Source organism: Peromyscus maniculatus, chromosome 4 (genome assembly GCF_049852395.1).
Source record: "Peromyscus maniculatus bairdii isolate BWxNUB_F1_BW_parent chromosome 4, HU_Pman_BW_mat_3.1, whole genome shotgun sequence".
Lineage (NCBI taxonomy): Eukaryota > Metazoa > Chordata > Mammalia > Rodentia > Cricetidae > Peromyscus > Peromyscus maniculatus.
In genome coordinates, this window is record NC_134855.1 from 97,888,321 (window position 1) to 97,915,202 (window position 26,882).

The following is a 26,882-nucleotide window of genomic DNA, read 5'->3' on the forward strand; positions in this document are numbered from 1 at the left end:
CAGCCACTCCAGGCTAGATCCCCCAGCTGTTCCTCCCATAGTCTCCTTCCATGGAGGTGATGCTGGAAACAGACGAAGGGATCCCGCTCCTTTCCAGCTGGCTTCCCCGCCTCCCCAGTGAGCAGAGAGCCTCAAATCTCCTTAGTGGCCAGCTTAGGTTCTGTGGCTATCCCTCTGCATAAATAAAGTGCTGATTGGCCAGTAGCCAGGCAGGAAGTATAGGCAGGACAAGGAGAGAGGAGAATTCTGGGAAGTGGAAGGCTGAGGCAGAGAGATGCTGCCAGCCGCCGCCATGAGAAGATGTTAAGATACCGGTAAGCCACGAGCCATGTGGCAACTTATAGATTAATAGAAATGGGTTAATTTAAGATAGAAGAACGGTTAGCAAGAAGCCTGCCACGGCCATACAGTTTGTAAGCAATATAAGTCTCTGTGTTTACTTGGTTGGGTCTGAGCGGCTGCGGGACTGGCGGTGAGAGAGATTTGTCCTGACTGTGGGCAAGGCAGGAAAACTGTAGCTACAGTTAGGGCTACTGTTCTCAGCTGATCCTCAGGGTCTGTCCTCTGCTCCTATAGATGAGTTGGCCAAGAGTTGCCTCTCATGAGAAGCCTCTTGGCCTGGGGGCCCTCTATGGACAAGTGTATATCTATATGTTCTTAGCACAGCTGGCCACGCTCCATCTCAACCAAACGATCCTCACCTGTGCGTTTCACGTGGCTTCAGGGGCCTGCCCCTGCCTTCTTATCTTATCTGATGTCACCTGCACCCCAGGCTGAAGCTTGGTGACTGGCCATCAACCTTTCTCTTTTTCAAATGCATCTGCTGTCTCCCAACCTCTCAAGTCCAGCACCTTCCATAAAGGAAGCCAAGCCTAGGAGCATCTCTCTGCACATATGGAATTTTACTGTACAATAAAAGATGCGTTTTTGCATCAGTGGTAAAAGGATAGACTATTCATTATGGGGGCGGTGTTCACTGTTTGGAGGAAAGTTAGAGCCAGCCTACCTAATGACAAAATAAATCCCAGAGAGGCGAACTAGCTGACCATTAAACCTATAGATGATTTAAAATATATTCCTATAATATTGAGGCGGGAAGGATCTTCCAAAACAAGGTTCAAAATCTAGAAGTAAATAGGGAAATCGTACCTGACTTGATGGGTGGAAATGAAAAACTTCAGTAAAGAAAAAGATGCTGTCAGCGCTGGTCCAATTTTCTCTTCCCAATAAATACCTTTAGATACTAATGTTGAAGAGGCGAGCCTTGCTCTGCTGATGCTAAGGTCAGTTACAAAGCCACACTTATACAAATGGAATATTGTTGAACCAAGAATAGGATCAGTGGAAACAAAACAAAAGGATCGGAGAAAAACCTTTGTCTTTTGTTGTTGTTTCGTTTTTGTTTTTTGAGACAGGGTCTCTGTATTTAGTCTTGACTGTCTTAGAACTCTCTATGTAGATCAGGCTGGCCTCAAACTCACAAAGATCCTCCTGCCTCTGCCTCCCAAGTGCTGGTATTAAAGATATGTGCCACCATGCCTAGCAAAACCTTTGTCTTTTTTTGTTTGTTTGTTTTTTGAGACAGGGTTTCTCTGTGTAGCTTTGGAGCTTTTTCCTGGAACTCACTCTGTAGCCCAGGCTGGCCTGGAACTCACAGAGATCCACCTCCCTCTGCCTCCCAAGTGCTGGGATTAAAGGTGTGCGCCACCCCCCCCCCCAGCTGAAAACCTCTGTCATTTAAGGGAGCTTGATATATGATGAAATGTCCTTACAGGGCCAGAGGAATGGCTCAGTGGTGACGGAAATGTATTATTCTCACAGAGGACCCACGTTTGGTTCCCAGCACAGCTTCCAGCCACCTATAATTCCAGCTTTAGGGGTCCTTCACCTTTTTTCTGGGAGCCTGCACAAACTCACATATAGACATACACATATATACATAATTTTTTAAAAAGCAAAAAAAAAATACATCATTATAAAAGGCCAAGCATAGAAACACATGCCAATAATCTCAATACTGGGAGGTGCACACGTATGTGTGTCACACACAATTATACACGCATACACACAAGTTTACACACTTGGCAATGAAGATCAACAGGGAAAACACAAACTTTCTAACAGATGATATGCAAACATGGAGGTTTACACAGAAATAAAATAAGAGTACTTCACTTAGTGCTACACAAAAAGATAAATAAAACCGACACATGGAACATCAAATATCAAACTAGAAGACAGTACATGTGTTCTAGCAACGCAAAAAGATTTCTTTCCCAGTTCTTTTCATTGGGGCTGGAGATTGAGCACTGAGCCTCATACATACTAAGAATGTGTCCACAGTGAGACAGACAGACACCTCTAGACCCTGGAGAAGAAGTTTGTTTTTTTTTTTTTGTTTTTGTTTTTGTTTTTTAACATTTTGAAACCATTAACCATAAAAAAAAACACTTCTAAATTAGACTGAATAAGATTTGAACATTTTAAGCCAGGCATGGTACCAAATGTTGTAATCTTACCACTCGGGAGGTAGAGGCCAGAGGATCTGAAGTTCAGAGTTGTCCCTAGATACAGTTGAAATTCAAGGCTAGCCTGGACTACATGAGACTGAAACAACAAAAACCACCAACAAAGAAGAAAAAGATCAAACATTTCCATGCAGCAGAAAACGTTAACTGACAGAATGTATGTGCAATGCATTTTCACATCACCAGATGGTTAATATCTAATACACAAAGAAATTCACAAGAAAAAGATGACCTTGGTGAAGATGGAGGGTCACAGTAGTTAAGCACTTGCTGTTCTCAATACCTATGCTGGGCAATTCACCACTTCCAGTAGGGATCTGTCACCACCTTCTGACCTCTGAGGACACCCACACACATGTTACACCCACACCCACACACCCCACACAAATAAAAATAAATCTTTAAAAAAAGATGTCAACATAAAAAAATTTCAAAGACTTGAATCTGTAACCTTCAGAAGGAGAAATCCAAAAAGTGAGCAGGTATTGGAAGAGATGCTCGAAATCATGAATTTTTTGCTTTGAAAATCAATAGGAAAGAAATCAACAGACTGATGTTTTATTTTCTAATCAGCAATGCCTCCTAGGCCATGCCACTTCTCAAAATTACGTAGTACAAAATGACAGGCATATGTTGGCATATTTAAGAAATTGTTGGAATTTCTGTCCTAATCCCAAACCAAATTCATTTAGATTTCTACTATTGCCAAATTTTTGTGACTTCCATATACAGTGTCCCTATATGGGGTTGCAGCCCACAGTTTAAGATGCTGTACACCAAATGTCCTTATGTATATCTTCATTGTTTTCTTCTTAAAATATTTTATCAAACTTACTCATTTTCTTTTGTGTGGGATTGGTGTGTGTGTGTGTGTGTGTGTGTGTGTGTGTGTGTGTGTGTGTGTGTGTGTGCGCGTGCGTGTGTATGTGAGTGTCAGAAGAAGGCATCAGATCCTGGGGAACTGTATTACAGAGGGTTGTGCAGTACCATGTGGGTGCTGGGAACTGAACCTAAGTCCTCTGCATGAGCAAGAAGTGCTCGTAAACACTGAGCCATCCCTCCCGCTTCTATTTTTACTGTTTGTAACACTGGAGACTGGGCTATAGATAAGACCACGAGGCACATTTCCCCCTGGCCTGTAAGAGGCTCCCCTGGGGTGTATGTTGGAACTAACATTGCTATACCAACATTTACTTTGACTAACAGTCCCAGGTCAACCACAGTACCAGTCTCCTCTTCCGCAGGGTAACACAATGATACCTCTGTCTCCACATGGCCACCAACATTGGCCATCATTCAACTGTCTCACTCAAATGTACAATCTTTCTGTTTCCTCCTCCTGGGCCTTGTTTATTTCCTTTTTTACTTTCCTCTTGAGCATAGCTCTTTTCAGGGCCATTGCTTGTCTTGCTGTTAATCGGAAATGCCTCAAGCCAACAGTTTAGGGCACGGGAATACAAGGCCCAGCACAGACGTCAGCGAGACAAGGTGGTTCACATGTATCATTTACAGGGTGATGGAGACTGGTCCAATGTTTATATTTCCTGTGGAGAAGATGCTGTCATCAGCTCCTCTTAAAGACTGACAGGGATCCAGAGAGGATCAATGGCTCCCTCAGGATCACCATGGCAGGTGACAGAAGTATGACACAGGTCAGTCTGTCTTGACCACCTGCACTGCTCTGGTACGAAGCTCCAGGCCCAGACCACAGGTCCTGGGTTGGCTGTCTAAGGCTTTTCCAATGCTCCTTCATTCCCTTGATATACAAGCCTTTGGGTCCTAAGACACACAACGATCACAGGCAGTTCTCACGGCATAAAGTAAGACGAAGTGTTATCATCTCTTCAGGTCGTGAGAGATTTGAAAATGTCAACCATCAAAGTTAATGTGTTGAGCCAGGCATGGTGACCAGCTCTTCTGAAACTCACTATGTAGACCAGGCTGACCTTGAACTCACAGAGATCCTCTGCCTCTCAAATTCTGGGGTTAAAGACATGCACCACCATGCCCAGCTTCCTAAATTTTCTTTTTACAATTGCTTGTTTGTGTTTGTGTCTCTTTTTAGTGTGTGTGTGTGTATGTGTGTGTTCTCTTTTGAGTGTGTGTATGTGTATGTGTGTGTTCTCTTTTGAGTGTGTGTATGTGTGTGTCCTCTTTTGAGTGTGTGTATGTGTGTGTGTTCTCTTTTGATTGTGTGTATGTGTGTTCTCTTCTGAGTGTGTGTGTTCTCTTCTGAGTGTGTGTGTGTAGGTGTCACAGGTACAGAGGTCAGAGGACAACTTCAGTGGTTGCTCTTTGCCTTCAGTCTTGACTGGGACATGGTCTCTCATTCACTGCTGCACACGCCAGGCTGGGTGGCTCTGGAGCTTCCAGGGATTCTCTTGTCTTTATCTCTCATCTTCCTGCAGAAGCCCTGAGATTGAAGACATTTGCGGCCATGCCCAGCTTCACGTGAGTACCTGGGTTTGAACTCAGATCCTCACACTTGTTGCTTAACCCCACCCCTCCACCCCCAGATTTATTTTCTTAGTGTCAGCAGTGCATGTGGCTCACAAATATTTTCCTGCCTCCTTTGTCTTTACAAGGCAGTAAAGGCCTACTCAACACCCTGCAAAGAGCTTGTGGCTGCAGAGCAACATTTCTCAGTCTTGTGAAAGTCTCTGCTAATAAAACTTGTCACCTCATCTCAATTAGATAATTGGCTTTATTTTATTTATTTATTTATTTATTTATTTATTTATTTATTTATTTATTTATTTATTTATTTATTGCTCTTTACTCTCTTGTTGATGAGGCAAGATTGCTAGGAGTCTTTTGTACATTGTGTCAACTCCATCACTGTCTCCATGGTGATGGCAGCCTTGTCACTGTCTTGATGAAAGCTCTGGCTTTTGTCACATACAAGCCACCTGAACTTGAGTGAGTCTGTCTACCTACTGTCAGATTTCTTCATCTGAGGGACACAAATAAAACTCCCTCATAAAATGGTTGTCAAGGCTCGGTGATACAAAGGGTGTAGTTGGCACATGGCTGGCTATGGTGGTCAATTTTTTTTTTTTAAATCAACTTGTCTGCTTTTGGAACCACCTAGGAGACACACCTCTGGACATGTCTGTGAGGGTGTTTCCAGAGAGGTGTAACTGAGGATGGAGGACCCACCCTGAATATGGACAGAGCTATTCCACGAGCTGGAGTCCCAGACTGAATAAAACAGAGACAGGGAACTGAGCACCAACACTCACTTCTCTCCGCTTCCAGACCACGGACATATTGTGACCAGCTGCCTCAGGATCCTAGGGCCACACCTTCCCCAATATGAGGGATTGTGCCCTCAAACCGTGAGCCAAATAAACCCTTCCTGAAGTCACTGTTGCCAGGGCTTTGTCACAGCAGCATGAAAATGAACTAATCCCAACTCTGTGATGGATGACTGTTGAGTGCTGTGATCCATAATGCAGGGACATCAGGACACAGAGGCGTCACCCCTGCACCAAGGGTGGGATTGAAAAGTGACACAAAGGTGTCAGGGTGATTGGGCCATATATGAGAGTTCAAAACTGCTCTCAGAGAGTTTGGCCAATAGGGCCAGAGAGGCTTCCCGGAAGGGGAAGCATGTGACCTTGCCCTTGAAGGAAGGGTAGCAGCCCTGTCAGTAGAGAGGTGAGGGGGCATCAACAAAGGCAGGGTTTAGAGAGGACATTAAAGACTCAGCTAGAGAGCAAAAGTCTGGATCCCCCTGGCGTTGGCAGTGTGACTCCTAGCAGGGTTTTGAGCAGATAGTATTTAAGAATGAACAGCTTTGAAGCCAGATGTGGTGGGGGGCACCTGAAACCCCACCACTGTGGGACAAAGCCAGGTGGATCCCAGGGGCCAGCTGGCCAGGCAGCCTAGTCAAAAGTTCCACGTTCAATGAGGGATCCTGCCTAAAAAATTAAGGTGGGCTAGCCAAGTAGGAGTGCTAGCACAGGCCTTTATCCCCTGCACTTGGGAGGCAGAGGCAGGAAGATCTCTGTGAGTTCAAGGTCATCCTGGTCTACATAGTGAGTTCTAGACAAGTTAGAGCTACATAGTATGACCTTTTATAAAAAAAAAAAAAAAGTGGAAAAATATGGAGGAAGATACTCAAGGCCAACCAAAACACATGCAGGCATAGGCAAATGTTTAGAAAGGCAGTGTGGTTTGCTGGGCAGAGTACCGGCCGGGAGCAGGAGCTGTGGGCTCCAATCCCCAGACTTCTCTTAGACTAGGTCAGTCCAGAACCCCAGAGATAATCAGCTGACTGCCCCGTGCACCCAAGGGCATGGGGACATCAAACTAAGACCTCCAGGAGACCTCCTAGGCTTGGCCACAGGCTCGCAGGAAACCCAGGATGCAGCACAGGATGATCCGTTTCCTTCCTGTTGGAAAACGAGCCACTTACTCAGCCCTGAGGGAGTTTTGGGGCCCCACCTCTCCTTCTCATTTCCCTATTGTCGGGGGAGGGGGACAGCCTTACCCACTTTACCAGACTTAATTGTACTTTCAGGGGTACCCAATGGGAAGAGAGTTTCCGGCTAAGGTAGGAGCTTTCATTTCATTTGCTCCCTCCATGTGCCTCACTCCAGACTGTCAGCAGTGCTTCTCCTCCTCATGCACAGGGACACAGACAGGGCCCTGCTCTCTCAAGTCCCAGAGGACCTCAGGATCCACTGCCTTGTCACCAATTCCAGAAGAATGAGGTCTCACCCCACAAGCTTTTCTCTTCCTGGTTCCCTCTTCTAATTAACTATTCAGCTAATTGTTACAGGATCACCATAGAGCTGGGCCATCAGATATACCCAGGTGGTAAAGAACAGTAACAGTTAAAAGATATTTACACCCCCAGACCAAAAAGGGTCTGGGCACTGCAAAAAAAACAGACTTTAATATAACAATCTATTACTGTTAAATGCTCTCAGCAAGTGATCATCTGTGTCTCCTGGGTGCTAAACTAATAAAGGAAACAAGTCTTAAAATTATATGTCTCTGATAAAGCTTATCTCAGGTAATAATTAAAAACATGTTTCTCTCTCTCTCTCTCTCTCTCTCTCTCTCTCTCTCTCTCTCTCTCTCTCTCTCTCTCTCTCTCTCTCCTCTCTGCACATGCTTCTTCCCCAGGCCTGGTTCTTTTGTCCGTCCTCCCTCCCCCAATAAAGCTCTGATACTGGGCTTTGTTGTGTCTCATGACCTTTTTGCCCTGTAACAGCGCCGCTTATCATTTTTAAAACACCTCTCCTTTTGCTGGACTTGGGGTCTGGCTTGCTCCTTGGTGCCCAGTTGGGCCATGCCATGCTTGGGCACTAGCATAGACTGGGATAAGATAGAGATTGGTAGGGTGTTTCTAAGACAGGGACACCATGTGGTGACATGTGTGGTGGTGGTGGTGGTGGTGGTGTGTGTGTGTGTTATATGAATGTATTCATGTATTTCTCTGTCTGTGTATGTGAGCATGGTCTGAGTATGTGACTATGTATCTATATCTGTGGGAGTGTATATATGTATTTGTGTGGTGTATGTGTCTGTGTATAGTTCTATGTGTGTCTGTGTCTGCAAATCTATATGTGTATGTCTGTCAGTGTGCGTGAGTGTGAGTCTATTTGTGTCTCTGTACACCTGTTTTGTGTGCTTGTCCGTATGTCTGTGTGCCTCTTTGTGCACACATGTGCATCTGTTTTGTGTGCTTGTCTGGGTGTGATCATTTCTCTGTATGTCTGTGTGCACCTGGAGGCTGTCAAGTCTGAAACTTGGGACAAATGGCTATCTGTGGTACCTAACCAAAGTGCATGCTGGCCTCCAGGCTTCCTTGGTATCAAAATTACCTGTGGCTCTTCTCAGTGTTTCTCACCCTGGCCTCTACCCTAAACTTCTCCAGCTCATGGGCTTTCCTTCCCTTTTCCTACCATTTTGGTCACGTGCTCTCTTTTGTCTTCTCTCGGTCCCCTCTTTCTTGCCCCCCTCTCTCGGGTCTCCCTCACTCTTGTCTTCCCCTCTCCTTATCTCCTCTCTCTTCTCTCATGGCCTGGTCCAGTCTGCTGGCCACGTTCAGTCTACTCCTTTCTCTCTCTGCTCTGGACTTTTCCAGATGCCTCTGGCTGTTCTTCCTTCATAGCTACAATAAAAACCTTCCCCTCCGAGATACCCTGGGGCAGTCATGTCCTCGGTTTATGCAGAGGTTGCTCCTGTTCTTCCCTGGATGCAGACCTTGGAAAGAAAAGGCTTCTGCAGTATCACAGGTGAATAAGCCCATCATACAAGACTAGACAAGAGTGACTAGCATGTGGGGCTTAGAGTATGACCGGAAAGGCTCGTTTCTAACTGTCCACACAAGACTTGGCTCCACTGGTCCAGCCAGACTTGGGATGATGTCAGCCTCATAAATGGTCCTGGGGAAGGAACCACTCTGGGGATTTTCCTGTGGCTTAAGGTTCAAGTTCATTGGCGAGGATATGGAAGAGCGGCTGAGCTGGCTCTAGTAACACAGTGACACCTTGTAGGACGGTGGGTGCCACCTGGTGCAAACCCGTCAGTCCCTGCCCAGCCTTCCTGACTCCATCTCTGGTGACCTTGGGCTCCAGGCTGTGCTAAGCTAAAGCCAGGGGCAGGCGCTCTTCAGGAAGAGCATCATGACCAAGGGCACTCCAGCAGCCCTTGCTGCTGACTCTGGAGTCAAGGGGTAAAGCCACAGGTGCAGGGACAGCACAGGGGCACTTTTTGTTTCAGCTTGCACAAATTTGGCTTCAATTACTCTGCCTCTTGTGTGGAAGCAGTTCGGCTACGCTCACCTGCCCCCTTCTGTGGCAGGTCTTCCCTTTGGCTTCTGTGGGAAGGACGGTGAGAAATGAAGACAGGGTGGCGCCATTTTACGTGTGTGTGTGTGTGTGTGTGTGTGTGTGTGTGTGTGTGTGTGTGTGTGTGTGTGTATGTGTGTGAGATCAGCTAGCCTCTCTCACAGGAAGATGTAGTTGAGTTAAGGGCAAAGGACAGGCTGAGGCAGGATCAGCAGACAGGACAAAGAAGGCACCGGGGGCAGCAAAGCCACAGGAAATGAAGTCCCGGCTTGTGACAGTCAGATAAGGATTTCCAAATGCCCCAGGAGTACGGATAATTATTACATGTTGAATAAAATGTATATTGATTACACGAAATCAAAGTTCCAAAAGGGTTCACAAGTGATCTCGACATTGGGCTTCAGGATGCCTTCTACTCTGAAGGTTTCAGGCAGGAAGAAGCTGGAGAGAAGCCAGGGAGAGGTCCGAGCGTGGTCAGGGAAAGGTCAGGGAGAGGTCAGGGAGAAGAAGCAGAAGCTGACTTGCCTTTCTGCCCCTAGAAAAGCGTGCCTTACCTGCGTATCCTCTAATCTGAGTTCCTCCTTTTCAAAATGTATTAAGCCTTAATGATATGGAAAGTTGATAAAGAACAACCAAGCGAACACCCAGGGGACAATCCACTACCCACCTGAGAAATAACCCTGGAACAGAACAGAAGCCCCCAGGGGAAGGAGCCACTTGCCAACATTCCCTGTGTCCTCCCAGGAAAAGCCCGACCTGCTGCAGCCCTGATGTCCAACTCCTCACTCTTTCTCTGCATACGAGTGGATTTCCAAGCTACAGTTGGTAGGTAGCATTTTGAGTATTTTAATTGGTCTACAACTGATAACCTTTAAGACTGTGCATTCCACGGTGGAATGTGGGGTCCCATGTCTGTAAGTTTAGCACTTGAGAGATAAGAGAAAGGAAGATTGAGGGTTTGAGGCCATCTTCAGCTCCACAGAGAGTTCAAGGACAGCCCAGGCTCTGTGAGATCCTGTCCCACAACCACCACCAACAGGAATGCTGAGTGTGCAATCTTCTACAAACACATTTTCTTCTCCACTCACTCTGCTTGAGAGAGTCACATGCCTTGGTAAGTACAAATCTGGCTTATTCATGTCCATGGTAATGAGTGACACATAATCTAAAACATTTACTAGTGATGGTATAATAAAGATGGATGCTTATAAAAATAAGTGAACATTCTGAATTTTCCCATAAAAATAGTAGCCACAAGAGAAAAAATGTCCTCTGAGGCTGGGCATGGTGGTGCATGTCTTTAATCTAGCAGTTGGGAAGCAGAGGCTATGAAATCTCTGAGTTCAAGGCCATCTTGGTCTACATGGTGAGTTCCAGGCCTGCTAAGGACACAAAAGACTCTGGAGAAAGAGAGAGAGAGAGAGAGAGAGAGAGAGAGAGAGAGAGAGAGAGAGAGAGAGAGAGAGAGAGAGAGAGAAAGAGAGAGAATATTCCATCCAAACTATAAAAAATGTACAGAAACTCCATAGAAGGCTATAAAGCTCCTCACAGACACAACACTTGGTAAATAGAGACATCATATACTTGAAGAAAAAAAAATACTGTAACATCTTCCTAAATCAATCCATATGTTTAACATGATCATATTTCTAACTTTGGGGAATACTGATCCAAAAGATTCTAAAATATATGTAGAAGAGTGAAAATGTAGAAAAAAATTCAGTGAACTTTTAAAATACATACAATTAAGGATAAAAATTAATTCTAATAATAATTCTATTTATTCTAATAAATGCATTTTAAAGCTATAGTATCTAAAGCCTCAGGAGTCAGAAAGCCATCTTACTGGTATCTATGCAGGAAATTTACACAGGAAAACAATGGCTTCCCCAGTAGGGAAATAATGGCTTATATGATAAACTATATTGAAAAAATAACCACTGTTCCCATTTTGCTACTTGAAGACAAATAAGTTAAAACCATATCTCACTCTTCAGCTGATTATTATTTTAATTATCATTTATGAGGAAGTCAGATATGAAACTGATGAAGCTAGGTATGGTAGCACATACCTATAATCCCAGGGGTCAGAAGTTCAAGGTCATTCTTGGCTACACAGTGAGTTTGAGACCAGCCTAGGCTATATGAGACTCTATCTCAACAACAACAGAAAAGGGGCGGGGGAGGGAGGGAGGGTCTGGAGAGATGGCTTAGCAGTCAAGAGCACTGGCTGCTCTTCCAGAGGTCCTGGGTCCAATTCTCAGCACCCATGTGGCAGCTCACTGCTGTCTACAATTCTAGTTCCAAGGGATCCAACAGACACACATACAGGCAAAACACCAATGCATGTAAAATAAAAATAAATTATTGAAATATTTTTAAATCGGTGAAAAATACAAAATAAAGTTTAAAACTTTTGTTTTAGATTTATTTATTTTGTTATTTCATGTGTTGTGTATGAATTTTTTTTACCTGCATGTGTGTGTAAAACACTTGTGTGCCTGGTGCCCCAGGAGGTCAGAAGATGGCTTTGAATCACCTGGAACTGGAGTTGCAAACTGTTGTAAGCCATCATGTTGGTGCTGGGAATCGAACCTGGATTGTCTTATCAAACCATTTCTCCAGATGCTTCCAAGCCTGAAGACCTGAATTTGATATTGGGAACCCACTTGGTGGAAGGAGAGAACAGCCTGGAAGTTTCCTCTGACCTCCACATTGGAGCCATGGAACCATCACCTAGCCACCTTCCCACACTAAAGTGTAAAAAGTATTTATTTAAAAATGTAAGAAGTAGTCAGGTGATGGTGGCGCATACTTTTAATCCCAGCATTTGGGAGGCAGAAACAGGTAGATCTCTGTGAGTTCGAGACCAGCCTGGTCTAGAGAGTGAGCTCCAGGACAGCCAGGGCTACACAGAGAAACCCTGTCTCGAAAAACAAAACAAAAAGTAAAAAGTAAATCTGGGACACAATAAAGGGAAATAAGTAGATAATTCTGACCATATACATATACATACTAAGCTTCTTTATGTTAAGACAACCATACAGAATAAGACTAAGTTCTATAAATATTTGTCAAGAGACTGGGTATGGTGGCATACTCCTGTAATCCTATGGAGGCAGGTAACGCTCTATAAATTTGAGGCAAGCCTGGGCTACACAGTTAGACCCTGTCTCAAAAGAAAGCAAACAAGCAAAGACAAAAAAGGCAAAATTTATGATGATTTTCCCAGCAAATAAAAATCTCTTTGAAACAAATACTAAAAAGCAAACAAACAGACTGAAAAGAAGGGGTGGATAGTTCCGTCAGTCAGTCCAGTGCTTGCCTTACAGACATAAGGACTTGAGTTCAATCCCCAGAACCCACACTAAAGAACAAAACCAAAAAAGCTGGCTGTGCTAGGGGCACATGTTACCCAGCCTGGGCGGGTGGAGACGGGTGGATACCTGGGGCTCCCTGGCCAGCCAACCTAATCTAGTTCATGATTTCCAAGCCAATGAGAGAGAGATCCTGGCTCAAAAAGACAGTGGAGGGCACCTGAGATATTACCCAGGGTTCCCCTCTGACGTCCATGAGTACACACACTTATAATTTTGTACCCTGACATGCATCACTCTCCTCCCCCAACACACATGCACCCCATAGAAAGACTAAAGAAAGATTTTCTGCCTACTGGAATGGTCTGGAGCTCTTAAAAGAAAATGCTTTCTGCTTGGCTTCCTGATATTCTGAGGTATTTATTTATTGGTGGGACGTATGACCCAGGCACTAAGATACTTAAAAGCTCTGCTTAGAGAATCACGTTCAAAAAGTTTGGGAATAAATGGATCATCCAAGAAATTCTTAAGACTGTATTGCTAATAATGAAGAATTTAAAAAATGAATGTCGTTTTCCGTCTGTCAGCTTGGCAAGGAGAAGTTGATAGGATTGGGGTGGGGATGGTGAGGAGACTGGGCAAAGCATTACTGCTCCAGCGGAGAGAGGGCAGACATTTGCAGGTGATTCCGTGATCTCTCTCTCTCTCTCTCTCTCTCTCTCTCTCTCTCTCTTTCCTTTTTTTTTTTTTTTTTTTTTGAGACAAGTTCTCACTATGTAGCCCAGGCTGGCCTCAAACTCACACAGCTCCACCAGCATCTGCCTCCCAAGTGCTGGGATCAACGGCGTGTGCCATCACTGCCCAGCCCTGCTCATCTTAACATGTAAAGCTTGCACAACTTTAGACCCAGGAATTCTATTCCTAGGAACTGGTTGAATATGAAGTCTTACACACACTCTCAAAGGTGCTGAATTTAGCGTTACTCTCCTGACCTTTTTGTGTTTGTTTTGTCTGCCTGGTTCTAACTTAGTTGCAGATGGATAGAGCAGCAGTCAGCCCCACTCAGTACACCCATGGCATCTCTACCATGTTGGATTTTCTGCAGCTTGGCCAGAAGAAAGAGGCCTTGTTGTAATTTGCATATTAATGGCACATTTTCTGGGGCTTTAAGCAATATTATTAACATCAGAAATTAAAAATCTGGCTGGATGTCCTGGCACACACTTGTAAACTCAGTACTTAGGAAGTTGAGGTAGGATGATTAACATGAATTTGAGGCCAGCCTGGGCTACAGAGCAAGTACCAGGCCAGAAAGAACTAAATAGAAAGACTCTGTCTCAAAACCAGAAATTTAATTTTATATACCTAATAATATACCTCAATCGTATATTACTTCTTAGTAACAGAGGGAAATAATAGGGAGAATTAGTTTTCCAAACAAATCTAATATTACATAATTAATATGTGTATGCAAAAGCAACATTGATTTCTATGAAGGTATGTGCCTAGGAAAAAGACTAGAAGAAAACGCACTGACAGTTCATGAGTCCTCCCTGGATGAGAAGATCACCAGTAATCTTTATTTTATTTTATTTTTTTAGTAAACTTTTAAAATAATGTTATAATGTCCACATTGGAAATATATGAACAGAAAAACAAAACAAATTAGATTAAAATTATTATATGCTAAATAAATGAAGCAAAAAATGATATATTTAGAAATTGGGGCCCTTTCAAGATTACTTATTTTTTTTTTCTCACGCCTACCATATTCCAAGCCACCAAGCCACATATTTATATATGTCAATCCTGTAAAAAGTATACAGGGGCCGGGCGGCAGTGGTGCATACCTTTAATCCCAGCACTCAGGAGGCAGAGCCAGGCGGATCTCTGTGAGTTTGAGGCCAGCCTGGTCTACAGAGCAAGATCCAGGACAGGCACCAAAAACTACATGGAGAAACCCTGTATCGAAAAATCAAAAAAAAAAGGAAGTCCATGGGAAGACTGTCTCATCCTTTGAGAGGGGCATGGGTGAGATCAGGTGGCTCCACCCAAGGAAGGAAGCAACTGACCCATTATCTACCATCTGAGTTCTCCTTCTCTTACAAATGTCCACCCTTTTTTACACCTGGTGGTACAGGCCTGCATCCCAGACATCTAAGAGACTGAGGTAGGCAGATAAGTTCAAGGCCCATCTGAGCTACAGGGCCAGTTCAAAACCAGCCTGGGAAATTTAGTCAAACTGTTTGAAAATAAAAGTGAGAAGAGGTCTCGGGAAAGCTCAGTGGTAGAGAGCCTGCCTAGCGTGCAAGAGGCCTGAAGTTTAGTCCTGAAAACAAAAACAAGCAATACTCAGACAAACCATCTGGGAACTGTGTAGAGGGAATCTGCCTAGAAAACCCTGAGAAGACTCCTGTGCTGGGCAAGGAGGCTGACCTTTATCTGGACAAGGTATAAGAGGCTGGCCTTTATCTGGACAGGAGGCTGACCTTTACCTGGACAGGAGGCTGACCTTTATCTGGACAATGTATAGGAGGCTGACCTTTATCTGAACAAGGTATAGGAGGCTGACCTTTATCTGGACAATGTATAAGAGGCTGACCTTTATCTAGATGATGTATAGGAGGCTGGCCTTTATCTAGACACTGCATAGGAGGCTGACTTTTGATCTAGACGATGTATAGAAGGCTGGCCTTTATCTGTACACTGTATAGGATGCTGGCCTTTATCTGGACAATGTATAGGAGGCTGACCTTTGATCTAGACGATGTATAGGAGGCTGGCCTTTGTCTGGACAATGTATAGGAGGCTGACCTTTGATCTAGACGATGTATAGGAGGCTGACCTTTATCTGGACACTGTATAGAAGGCTGACCTTTGATCTAGACCATCTATTTCAGCTCTGGAGTTCTGTTACTCTCTTGCCATGCCCCAGATTCTGAAGACAACTGTAATCCTTAAAGCTGCCCATGGCACCTGTGGGAGAGGCCTTCTGAAAGCCAGGCTAATCTTGGATCCCTCATGTGACAAATGGTAATTGTAGCAATTTCACCAGTTAGGAAGGACAGGACAGGGCAGGGCCAAGCTAGCCCAGAGAGGGAGTTCCTTGGGGAAGGTAGGCCTTTGGGCCCCTGTAAGTGAGGATCTGGGGGTGACCACTTACCTTTCTCAGAGTTAGCTCTAGAACTCATCTCTCAAACAACCTTGGCAGAAACATGGAAGCCTTTGCCCAGCGGCTCTCACCTGCCGGTAGACACACCTTCACCAGTGTCACAAATGGTGTCTAGGGAGCACCTGCAGTGTGGAGGTGGAGGGCACCGAAAAACAAACCCAAGGTTACCTCTCACCAAAGCCTGCAGCAACGACAAACAACCGCAGATGGCTGGAGAGGCAAAACCCTCACCAAGAAGAGGTGTCCTCACCTAAAGGAGAGCACACGTGGAGTCCAGCTAGGTAGCATTAGGCAATCATTTTTCCCTGATTCATTTTTTCCATGTGCAAAACTAGGTCAATAATTTTCATTTCACAGGCTAGTTGTAATGTTCTGTGTCTCCATGTGTGTCTCTCTGTGTCTCTGTCTGTCTCTCGCTCACACACACCCACTTGTTGCATGACTACCATACAGAATCTGCCTATAACAAATCTTAGTAGCATGTAGCTATTGATGGCTTTATTATTATTTTTCTACAGGACAAATCAATAAAAACAAACTAATTGGGGCTGGAGAGATGGCTCAGAGGTTAAGAGCACTGACTGCTCTTCCAAAGGTCCTGAGTTCAATTCCCAGCACCCACATGGTGGCTCACAACCACCTGTAATGAGATCTGGCACCCTCTTCTGTATACATAATAAATAAATAATCTTAAAAAAAAGATGTCTTAGTTTAAAAAAAAAATAATTGTAAGAGAACTTGAAGGGCAAGAAATGTAAAGCTCAGGTGGGCTCTAGACCTTAGGGAACGCTTCAGTCATTGATGACAAAGATATTTGAATGCCTTGCCAGCGCTTAGGACTATGTATTTATGGAGTCCAGATATAAAAATTAATGTGATAGCTGCTGCGTCTCCCAGTGACGTGGATTCACTAGATATAAACACCAAGCATTATCAGTAGCAGCTGTGGAAGCAGTAAGCAGGAGAGCAGGGTGCCATGAAAGACCAAAACAGGAAGGACTGGGGGAGGAATCGGGGCCTCCCAGAGCAGGTAGTCCTGATGCAGCAGCTAAGAGAAGGTTAGCGCTTAGCTGTGTGTGGGTTTCAGACAAGAGCCTCCCAGACAAAGGGTACATCACATGACAAAGGGTTCATCACATGAGTTGAGAGGCAGGAAAGCCTGGCAGGCAGCTCTACACCTGTGTCTGAGGCAGAGTGAGTAATCCGGAAGGTGGTTCACACATGACCTGGAAAGCCGTGGTAAAAAAAAAAAAAAATTTTGCATTTTTATCATAAGGGATGGATGCCATTTTGAGGTACTAAGCAGAGAGATGCTGTGAAAGTATTCTGGCTTGGGGGGTGCATAGGCTTGACAGGACGGGGAACACAGGAGGAGTTGAAGTGGCTCAGGTAGAGAACAAAATGATGGCTCAGGCCAGGGTCCAGGGTCCTGAGAAGTGAAGGGATTCAAGACTGTCTGAGAAGAACCTACTAGATACGGTGATGGAATGGACAGAAGGGTGAGGAGGAAGGGACCCATCGGGCTTCAGTGACCTGATGTAACCCAGAGGGATGGTCCCGAAGAAAACTCCGTCAGGTACCAAAACGGACATTAATAGAGTGACTGAGCCCTGAGCTGGATATTGACATGCCGGCAAGGTGTGGAGAACAGACTTGGGCTCCAGGAAGGCAGAATCCGGAAAAAGTGGTGGAATGAGCTTGCCTCACTGTGCGTAGGTGGCCCAGAGCTGGGCAGGTCCTGCCAGGAGGGAAGGGTGTGAGCTGTGGACCACGGGGTGTGAACCTGCAGGGTGGGAGCTGGGGTGTTGCCTCTGGAGTCAGGTGCAGATATGTACTTTGATGTCAGAGATAGTAGGAAGCCGGGAGCATCTTAGGACAGCAGCCAGCCACCCAAGCACCTGCTGGGTGATAGGGAAGGTGTGAGCCCTGGAGTTGTAGCTTTCTAAAAGTATTTCTGGACCACCTCCTCTGCACCAGGAAGACAGCAGTGTGCGATGGAATGCTTGGAGAAAAGACCTCTTGGCTCCCAACACACTTCCTCATTGGTTCATTCCAACTTTGTTGTTTGTGTCTTTTCATTCTACGTGTGCATGTTTGTTGGCTTTAGTTTGGGACAGGTCTTGGTATAGACAGAGGCTGACCTTCAACTCCCAACATTCCTGCTTCTGCCTCCCAAGTGGCGGGACTGTAGGTATGTGCTACCGCATTCAGCCTTCAGTCTCTTGTGATGATTTTTCTGCAGCCGAGTGTCTGATGGTAGACACCAGGAGAGTGCAGAATTCTGCCTCCTCTATCCTTGGCCAGTCCATCGCAAATCTCACCCTGTGCCATGGCTTTAAAAGCCGTTTGCATTTGGGGGCTGGTGATGTAGGTCAGTTGGCAGAAAGCTTGCCTAGCATGGGAAGAAACCCTGGGCTTGACCTTCAGCACCACATAAACTGGTTATGGTAGTGCAGTACAGGCCACTTGGGAGGGAGAGGGAGTTTCTCAAATTGCAAATGTCTAGGACAAGGACTAGGGGTATAGCTCAGTTGTAGGACACCATGGTCTAGCATGTGCAAGGTCCTGGGCTCAATTCTCTGAACAGAAAATGTCTAAGACAGAAATCTCGAGTCCCTTGACCCCAAGCTATTTCTACCCTAGTGTCTCCCACCTGAGTAATGGGGCCCTGCAGTTACAAAGGCGAAAACAAAACAAAACCAAACAAAAAAAAACCAAAACAAAACCCTAAGCAATATCTGTGACTGCTTATTTCACAGTCAACGTATCACTGAGTCTTGTAGGCTCTACTTTCCCAAGAGTCCAGAATCTGCTAATTTCTACCACCCCTCATCAGGCCACAGCTAAAGCTGCCATATTTGTTTTTCTGTTACCGGGAGGCATCCTCCGCCAACCTCCCAAGTATGTACCACACATAGATGAAATTGCCTCTCGGGTTGAAGCCCTCTGGTAGCTTTCCCTGGACCTCAGAAGGAAGCTAACACTGCTTCCGCAGCATCTGGACCAGAGAGCCCTGACTTCACCATTAACCCCTGACATCGTGATCTCTTCATCTGCTTTCTGCCCACCGGACACCGGGGGTTTACGTTTCTAGAACCAATGAAACTTGTGCCTACCGACCTTTACGCTTAGTAATTTGTTCTTTTTGGAACATTCTTCTCATCCTGAAGATTTGCACTCAAATGTTAACAATCCACCTGCCCGCCCTGCTCTGCTGCTAGTCACTTGCTGCTGAGTGCTTTATTTTTGATATCACAATAGTACTGTAGCTATTCTCAGGCTCTCCAACGTGAGGACATACATGTAGGTGGCATGATCTGGATCTTGCGTGACCTGCTCAGCGCTGTCTCCCACTACTAAAACAATCCTAAGCACATGGTGGGAACTCAATAAATATTTTCTCAATGGATTTGTTCTGAAGTGCTTGCTGGTTTTCTCAGGAGAATGTAGCAAGCCTAGGAAGAGTTACCCAAGAATATAGGGCAAGGAATGCAACTCCAAAGAGTGAGGCCCAGTCAGCCCGATGAGCTGGTATTTACTGGAGGCAATATGCTGTCAAGAAAGAACAGTACACAGGATGGTCCTGGACAGAATCCTCCAAAGGCCAAAATAGAGAACTGACACGAAGCCATTTGAAAATTAGTGGGCTGTTCCTTCAAAAGCTACCATGTGATTATAATCAAGGACTCCACTGAGATGGGCCCACATCTTCCCAGTCAAGCCTGCCCTCATACAGAGCTGGCTGTGGCTGTGGCCATTTAATATCTAGACATTTCACAAGGTCTTAATGGCTGACCACCTAACTAGTCTCTGAAAAATATCATGGCAATTGACAATTCACTATAGAACCTAATAAATTGTAGTACCTACATGCACACTGTGGGATATTGCCAGCCATCAGGATTATAGTTATGAAGCTCCAGGGATATACCTGTTTGATAGAGCACTTACCTACCATTTTTGATGTCTTAGGTTTGATTTCCACTACCACACCCAGAAACACAAAATGTAATTAAGGACTTTAGGCTTTAATCTAGAAAATATACCTTAATTTTACTCTAAAAAAATACCCTGAGATAGATATGCCTAAATATTATAAGCATAATTGTATAAACATTATCTGAGGAAAAACCTGAAGGGGGAGTATTGCATTGGGCTGAATGGTTTGCAGTGTATCTGCCTCTTAACATTTTCCAAACATTTTAAGAAACTACTTGTATGGTGTAGAAAATGAAACTACCAGAGACCAGAATGGTGGACACTAGAGCCCAGAGAGGAGGGAGGGGGGAGGGAGGGAGGGAGGATCAAAAATCTCAACATAAATCCAGATACAGTGAACCTGATAGAAGAGAAAGTGGGAAGTAACCTTGAAAGCATCGGCATAGGAGAGAGACCACTTCCTGAACAGGACACCAATAGCATAGACACTAAGATCAACACTTAATAAATGGGACCTCATGAAACTGAAAAGGATACCATCAATAGGACAAAATGGCAGCCTACAGAATGGGAAAAGATCTTCACCAGCCCCACATCTGATAGGAGGCTGATTTCTAAAATATATAAGGAACTCAAGAAACTAGACATCAACAAACCAAATAGTCCAATTAAAAAATGGGGTACAAGGAACTTATGCAGGGACACCTGGCTCAGTCTGGGAGGAAGGGACTGGACCTCCCTGGACTGAGTCTACCAAGTCGATCACAGTCCTCGGGGGAGGACTTGTCCTGGAGGAGATGGGAATGGAGGGTGGGCTGGGGGTAAGGGGAGGGCGTGGGAGGGGGGAGAATAGGGGAACCCATGGCTGATATGTAGAACTGAATGGTATTGTAAAATAAAAAATATATATCACAAAAAAAATAAAATACAAAAAAAAAATAAAAAATAAAAAAAAAAAATGGGGTACAGATCTAAACAGAATTTTCAACAGAAGAATCTCAAATGGCCAAGAAACACTTCAGGAGATGTTCAACATCCTAATCCATCAGGGAGATACAAGTCAAAATGACTCTGAGATTCCATCTTGCACCTGTCAGAATGGCCAATATCAAAAACACAAGTGACAGATCATACTGGAGAGGACATGGAGCAAGGGGAACACTCCTCCATTGCTGGTGGGAATGCAAACTTGTACCGACACTTTGGAAATCAATATGGCAGATTCTTAGAAAACTGGGAATCAATCTACCACTAGACCCAGCTATACCACTTCTGGGCATATATCCAAAGGATGCTCAATCATACCTCAAGGACATGAGCTCAACTATGTTCAAAGCAGCTTTATTTGTAATAGCCAGAAACTGGGTACAACTTAGATGTCTCTCAACTGAGGAATGGAAAAAGAAAATGTGGTACATATACACAATGGAATACTATTCAACAGTAAAAAAAAAAACAGTGACATCATGAAATTCGAAGGCAAATGGATGGAACTAGAAAAAAATTATCCTGAGTGAGATAACCCAGACCCAGAAAGACAACATGGTATGCACTCACTCATAAGTGGATATTAGCTGTAAAGTAAAGGACAACTGTATTACATTCTACAGACTCAGAGAGAATAGGTAACAAGGAGGGTTTAAGGGTGCACATCCCAGATCTTCCTGGGAAGGGGAGATAGAAAAGATTTTGTGAGTAGACTGAGGGTGGATGGGGATGGGAATATGAGCGATCAGGTTGGGGTGGGCGTGGGGGAGTAGAGGGGAAGAATACTAAGGGGAACTGCTGGGGGAAAGGCACTTTCAGTCAGGTGGAAGCCTGGCTCGGGGGAGGATCCCAGGTTAGACTCCTAGCACTCATGGATAAGCGGCCTGAACTGGCTGTCTCCTGTGACCAGCTTGGTGCCTGGTCCAATTGTCATCAGAGAGGCTTCATCCAGCGCCTGCTGGAGGCAGATGCTGAGACCCACAGGCAAATGGGAATTTGAAATCCTGTGAAGGAGGAGGAGTAAGGAGTGTGTAGGAGCCAGAGGGGTCCAGGACCATGGGAAGGCTCACACTGTCGACTAACCTGGGCTCCTAGGGGCTCGCAGAGACTGAACCGGCAACCAGAGAGCCACATGGGACTGACCTAGGCACTCTGCACATATGTTACAGTTGTGCAGCTTGGTCCTCTTATGGGACTCCTAACAGCGGAGACAGGGGCTGTCTCCAACTCTTTTACTGGCTTTTGGGACCCTACTCCTCATACTGGGTCACTTTGCCCAGCCTTGATACAGGGGGAGGTGCTTAGTCTTACTGCAACTTGATAGGCCATGTTTTATTGATACTCAGAAGATCTGCCCTTTCCTGGATGGTGACAGAGGAGCAGTGGATTGAGGGGTGGGAACAAGTGAGGTTGGAGGGAGGAAATGGGAGGAGAGGAGGGAGGGGAAACTGTGGTCGTGATGTGGGAAAAAAAGTAAATCTTGTTTAATTAAAAATTAAATAACATTAGATGTATCTTATTGTATTGTATGTATGAAATGATATTCATAAAAAATTAAATAATAAAATAAAGTATAAGAAATTAAATGTCTTGGGGCTGGAGAGATGGCTCAGCGGTTCCAGAGGTCCTGAGTTCAATTCCCAGCAACCACATGGTGGCTCCCAACCGTCTGTAATGAGATCTGGCGCCCTTTTCTGGCCTGCAGGCAGAACACTGTATACACAATAAATAAATAAATCTTAAAAAAAAAAAAAAAAAAAAAAAAAAAAAAAAAAAAAAACAAGAAAGAAATTAAATGTCTTTCTGTGGTGGCCTATGTCCCAGATAGGTTGCATCTCTACTACGAAGAGACAGAAAAAGGATAAGGGCGTCATGGGTACCACCTCATTCCTAGAGCCCAATGCGTGTGAAAATAGCAAAGGAGCAAGAAAGAAGAAACAGTAACAGGGCCTCCATTGCTTCACCGCAGGGGTTCCGGGCGCTGTGCCTAGCAGCCTATCAGCGGCTTACCTGCTACTTCTCCCTAGCTAAGGGGACGGGAGGCCCAAGCAGTTAAGGAACTCTTCTGAGGTAACAGGATGACAAAGGGCAGAGGAAGAGATGGAGCCCCATCTGATTCCCAGGCATGCACCCAGGCTCTTAACCATTCTAATGAGACCAATAAACTACTGAGCTTTAATTGCGGCCATAACTTTTTAGCTGCACCTCTGAGGGTGAGTCAGGAGGCACAGGATGCTGGGCAGGCAAGGACAGGCCAGTGACTTCTTTATCAAGGCCAAAGGGGGGGGAAGGCTGTCCTAAGCCCCGCCTCCCGTATTTGCGTAGCAGGAGAACGCCTGGCCTCTGGGACACAGGAAGAGGAAGGGAGAAAGGACTAACATCTAAGGAACGGTGGGACTGTGGGGAAGGGGAAAGGGAGGCTCCTGTGGGGCAGAGAAGTTGAGGGGGATCCTGAGGGTTCCTGACTGCTCATCACCTGTGACGCAAAGGGGTCACCAGCAGAGGCCCCATACCTCGGCAGAGCAGTCACCTTGGTTAAGGGGTGGAGCCCGGTTCTCATGAGGGCTGGGCCACCCCACAGCGTCCCTCACAAGTTACTTTGTGTGGCTGAGTTGCGGGGTGTGGTGGATGCTAGGATACATGTATGAAGTGGCATCTGCTAGAAATCGGCACGGTGACCCTGTGGTCGAGGCTCAGGATGGATCCGGCACCAAGCCAGGGACCAGACAGAGGGGAGGCGAGAGGCCAGTAAGGCATGTGGGAGGGGAGGGGTCCTGATGCTGTTTGTGAGTGAGGCCGAGGCCAGGCTCGCTGCTGGAGAACTCACACGAAGGGAGACCGAAAGATAACCGATGTTATCCCAAGGCACCCGTTGGCTTTTGTACAATACTGCATTTATCAGATGGAACTTATTCAAGATGTTTCCTTCCCTGCCCTAGGCAGGGCTGTGAGAAGACTAAATCAGTATGTTCCCTCAAACTCTCCCTCTGAGTTTCATGCGGCCTCATGAATGACACTCCTGTGCCCCTGTGGACTATGTATCTGAGCACTTGGTGTGGTATGTGCCACGCACTCAGCTAGGCCCGTCACAAGCATGACCTTACTCTTTCTTCTCAGTAATCCATGGGCAGAAATAGGTACCCATCTGTCTTAGTCCCTGTTCCATGACTGTGAAGAGACACCATGACCACAACAACTCTCATAAGAGAAAGCATTTAACTGGGGGCTGGCTTACAGTTTCAGAGGTTTAGTCCATTATCAGCGTGGCAGGGAGCGTGATGGCAGGTATGGTAGGCATGGTGCTGGAGAAGCAGTTGAGAGCTATATCCTGATCCAAAGGGAGAGAGAGAGACAGACTGGGCCTGGCATGGGCTTTTGAAACCTCAAAGCCCGCACCCTGTGTGTGCCACATCTCCTAATCCTTCTAATTCTACCAGCGGTCCACTCCCTGGTGACTAAGCATTCAAATGTACGAGCCTATGGGGGCCGTTCATATTCAAACCGCCACGCCATCAAAACCACCTGTGTGACCTTGAAAACGTTCCTTAACAGAGACGAAGAGATGGCTCAGCAGTTCAGAGCATTGGCTGCTCTTCCAGAGGACCTGGGTTTGGACAACCACCTGGGGTTGTGACTCCAGCTCTAGGGGAATCTGACGCCCTCTTCTGGCCTTGTGGATAACTGCACACACATGACAGACACACATAGATACATACATACACAAAGCTTTTTAAAAAACATCCTAAAAAAAAAAAAAAAAAAAAAAAAAGAAGCTGACTAATGTCTCCAAGCTTTAGAGTCTCATCGGATGCAGATATGAATCCCTGCCTCACAGAGTATCAGATACACAGAAGGCACTCAGTAAAAGGCTACAGATTCTGTTAACTGGTTTTCTGAACACAGGAAGCTAAGGACAGGGAGGTGATTGGGGTGGGGGAGGGGCCACTTCCAGGAAAAAAAAAGAAATGAATAAAATATGACCTCTAAACTCTACAAGGATGCAAGGGATCTTATTCAGAGTCAGGAAAAGGGGGTGGCCATGCTCGAGGGGGTGGGAGCCTTTCTCCTCAGAACCCAGACACACCTGAGAGCCGCAAGGAGCCACGGGAAGTAGAGATGGGCACGCAGCAGTCTCCAGGTCCGGTGTATCTTCAAATCCACTGCAGTTTCTTCCCGGTCTACTGTCTTCTACCCCTGGTGGGTTCTCTGGGAGGAACATGTTAGTTTCCAGGCCATGGTGGCCTTCCGGGGCTTGGGTTGTTCCAGCCATGTCCACTTCATTGGAGCGCGGGATAGACTGCACAGAGCTGAAGCTGATTGTCACGAGCAAAGTATCCTTGTGGGGCATCCGCAGGGACTTCAGGAGTTCTGTGAGCTAGGAATGGGGCCATCAGGTTCCTCCTGGAGAAACGTCAGGTGAGTGGTTAAGGAGGGAGGGGTGGGGGTCCACAGCTTCCCCAGGGAGCTCCAATCTCTGGAAACGCTTCAGGCACCCTGGCCTCTGCTGGTCAAAGACAGGTTCCCTGCTGTGCAGGGGGTCATGGCAGCTAGGACTGTGCCCAGGCAGGACCGTGAGGGGAGACCTGCATTTCAGGGCTCTGCTTCAGACTCCAGCAGGAGCAGCGTCTCCAGCTCTGCACTGCGAGAAGCTATTTTTAAGTGCGAAACTCAATATGTCACAGAGAAGGGAGGGGGATGGTGAAGAGGCCGAGGCTAGCAGGCCCTAAAGGACACTCACATTCCCGGGAAGGGAAAGCCATTGATCGGGCTGTTGTTGTTGCTCAGAGCCCCCAGGTCTCTACTTTGAGCCCTGAAAACAAACATCCACCTCTAGACTCAGAGCCGTGAGGGTGGAGACCGGTCACTCACGCTACCTTTCATTCCTCTTTCTCTGGCTTGATAAATGATATGTCTAGAAGTTTAAAGAGAATGCGTTATGGCATTACGTTTAAAAATCACAAAAACAAAGTCAAAAACAAGGCAGGCCCTCTAGAACAGCAGCCGCTCCCCTGACTGCTGAGGCTGAGCCATCCCTCCAGGGCCCTAACAAAGCATTTGCTTAGGTTTTCCATTCCTCCGGGGTCTGGAGGCCGCAGGGCTGTGGCCAGTGCAGGCCAATAAATAGGAAAAGAAAACTGGAGCCAGTGGGCAATACCAGATGTGTCTAGAGCATTTTATTTTGTATTTTATTTGTCGCAAAGGAGAGAGAAAGCTTGAGAGAGGGAAAAAAAAAAAATCTGTGGATGAAGAAATCTAATCTACAAGGGCATTTGAAGCCAGGCTATCTTGCAGTTAACGAGTAGGCCACAGGTAAGATCCAGAAAACCTCTGATCCAAGTGAATTTCATAATGAGAGAGGGGCACCTGGGTGAGATTAACTGACAGCTAATAACTGAAGATGAATAACTGAAACACTTGTACCCATGTGTTAACATTTCTCTAAACCATCCCTTGATTTTATAAATATATAATTTTATTATATATCTATATATAGAGTGATATTAGAAGTAAAGACTTTCTTAAATTTTTTTCTTGCGTGCGTGCGTGCGTGCGTGCGTGTGTGTTTATGCACCTGTTGAGTTGATGAGTACGTAGGGAGGTCAGAGGTCAACTCTGGATGTCTTCCTCAGTCACTCTCCATTTTCCTACCTCTGAGACAGGGTCTCTCGTTCAACCCAGAGCTTGCTAATTCAGCCAGACTGGCTGGCCAGCGAGTCCCTGGGATCCGCTTGTCTCTACCTCATTCCCCAAGTGCCAGGGTTACAGACAAACACTGTGGAGCCCCGCTTTTAAGTGGATTTGGGGGACCTGAGCTTATACAGCAGGCACCTGACCTTCTGAGTCAGCTCTCCAGCCCCAGAAGCAAAGGTAAATATGTTGGGGCCTTATGGAGGCAAAAGGAAGCCTAGGCACCCCCATGCTGGGTTCTCTGCCTGTGTGGGCACACTTCTGTTCCTCAGCACTCTGCCCACTCCACCCATTCAGGTAAGACCTAGAATGACATCGGGTGCATGGGTTCAGGCAGCTGACCAGTTAGAGCCTGGCCATGGGTCCGATCTGGTGCCAGTGTGTGTGATGGCCAGAGGTGAAGGTATAGGCCAAGCGTGGTGGAGGTCCGTAGAGAGCAGCTCAC

The 26,882-nt window shown here is 45.8% G+C and overlaps 1 protein-coding gene across 1 annotated transcript in view; it reads right to left on the reverse strand.

Annotated features, from left to right (window-relative positions):
- Pla2g4e (phospholipase A2 group IVE) overlaps nucleotides 1-25,232 on the reverse strand; it is a 72,184-nt gene extending 46,952 nt beyond the window's left edge. The window contains exon 1 of the mRNA XM_042275989.2: nucleotides 24,834-25,232. Coding sequence (XP_042131923.2) covers nucleotides 24,834-25,097 — 264 coding nt within the window. The 5' untranslated portion in view covers nucleotides 25,098-25,232. The remainder of the gene's footprint in view (nucleotides 1-24,833) is intronic.
- Between the last annotated feature and the right edge of the window lie 1,650 nt (nucleotides 25,233-26,882).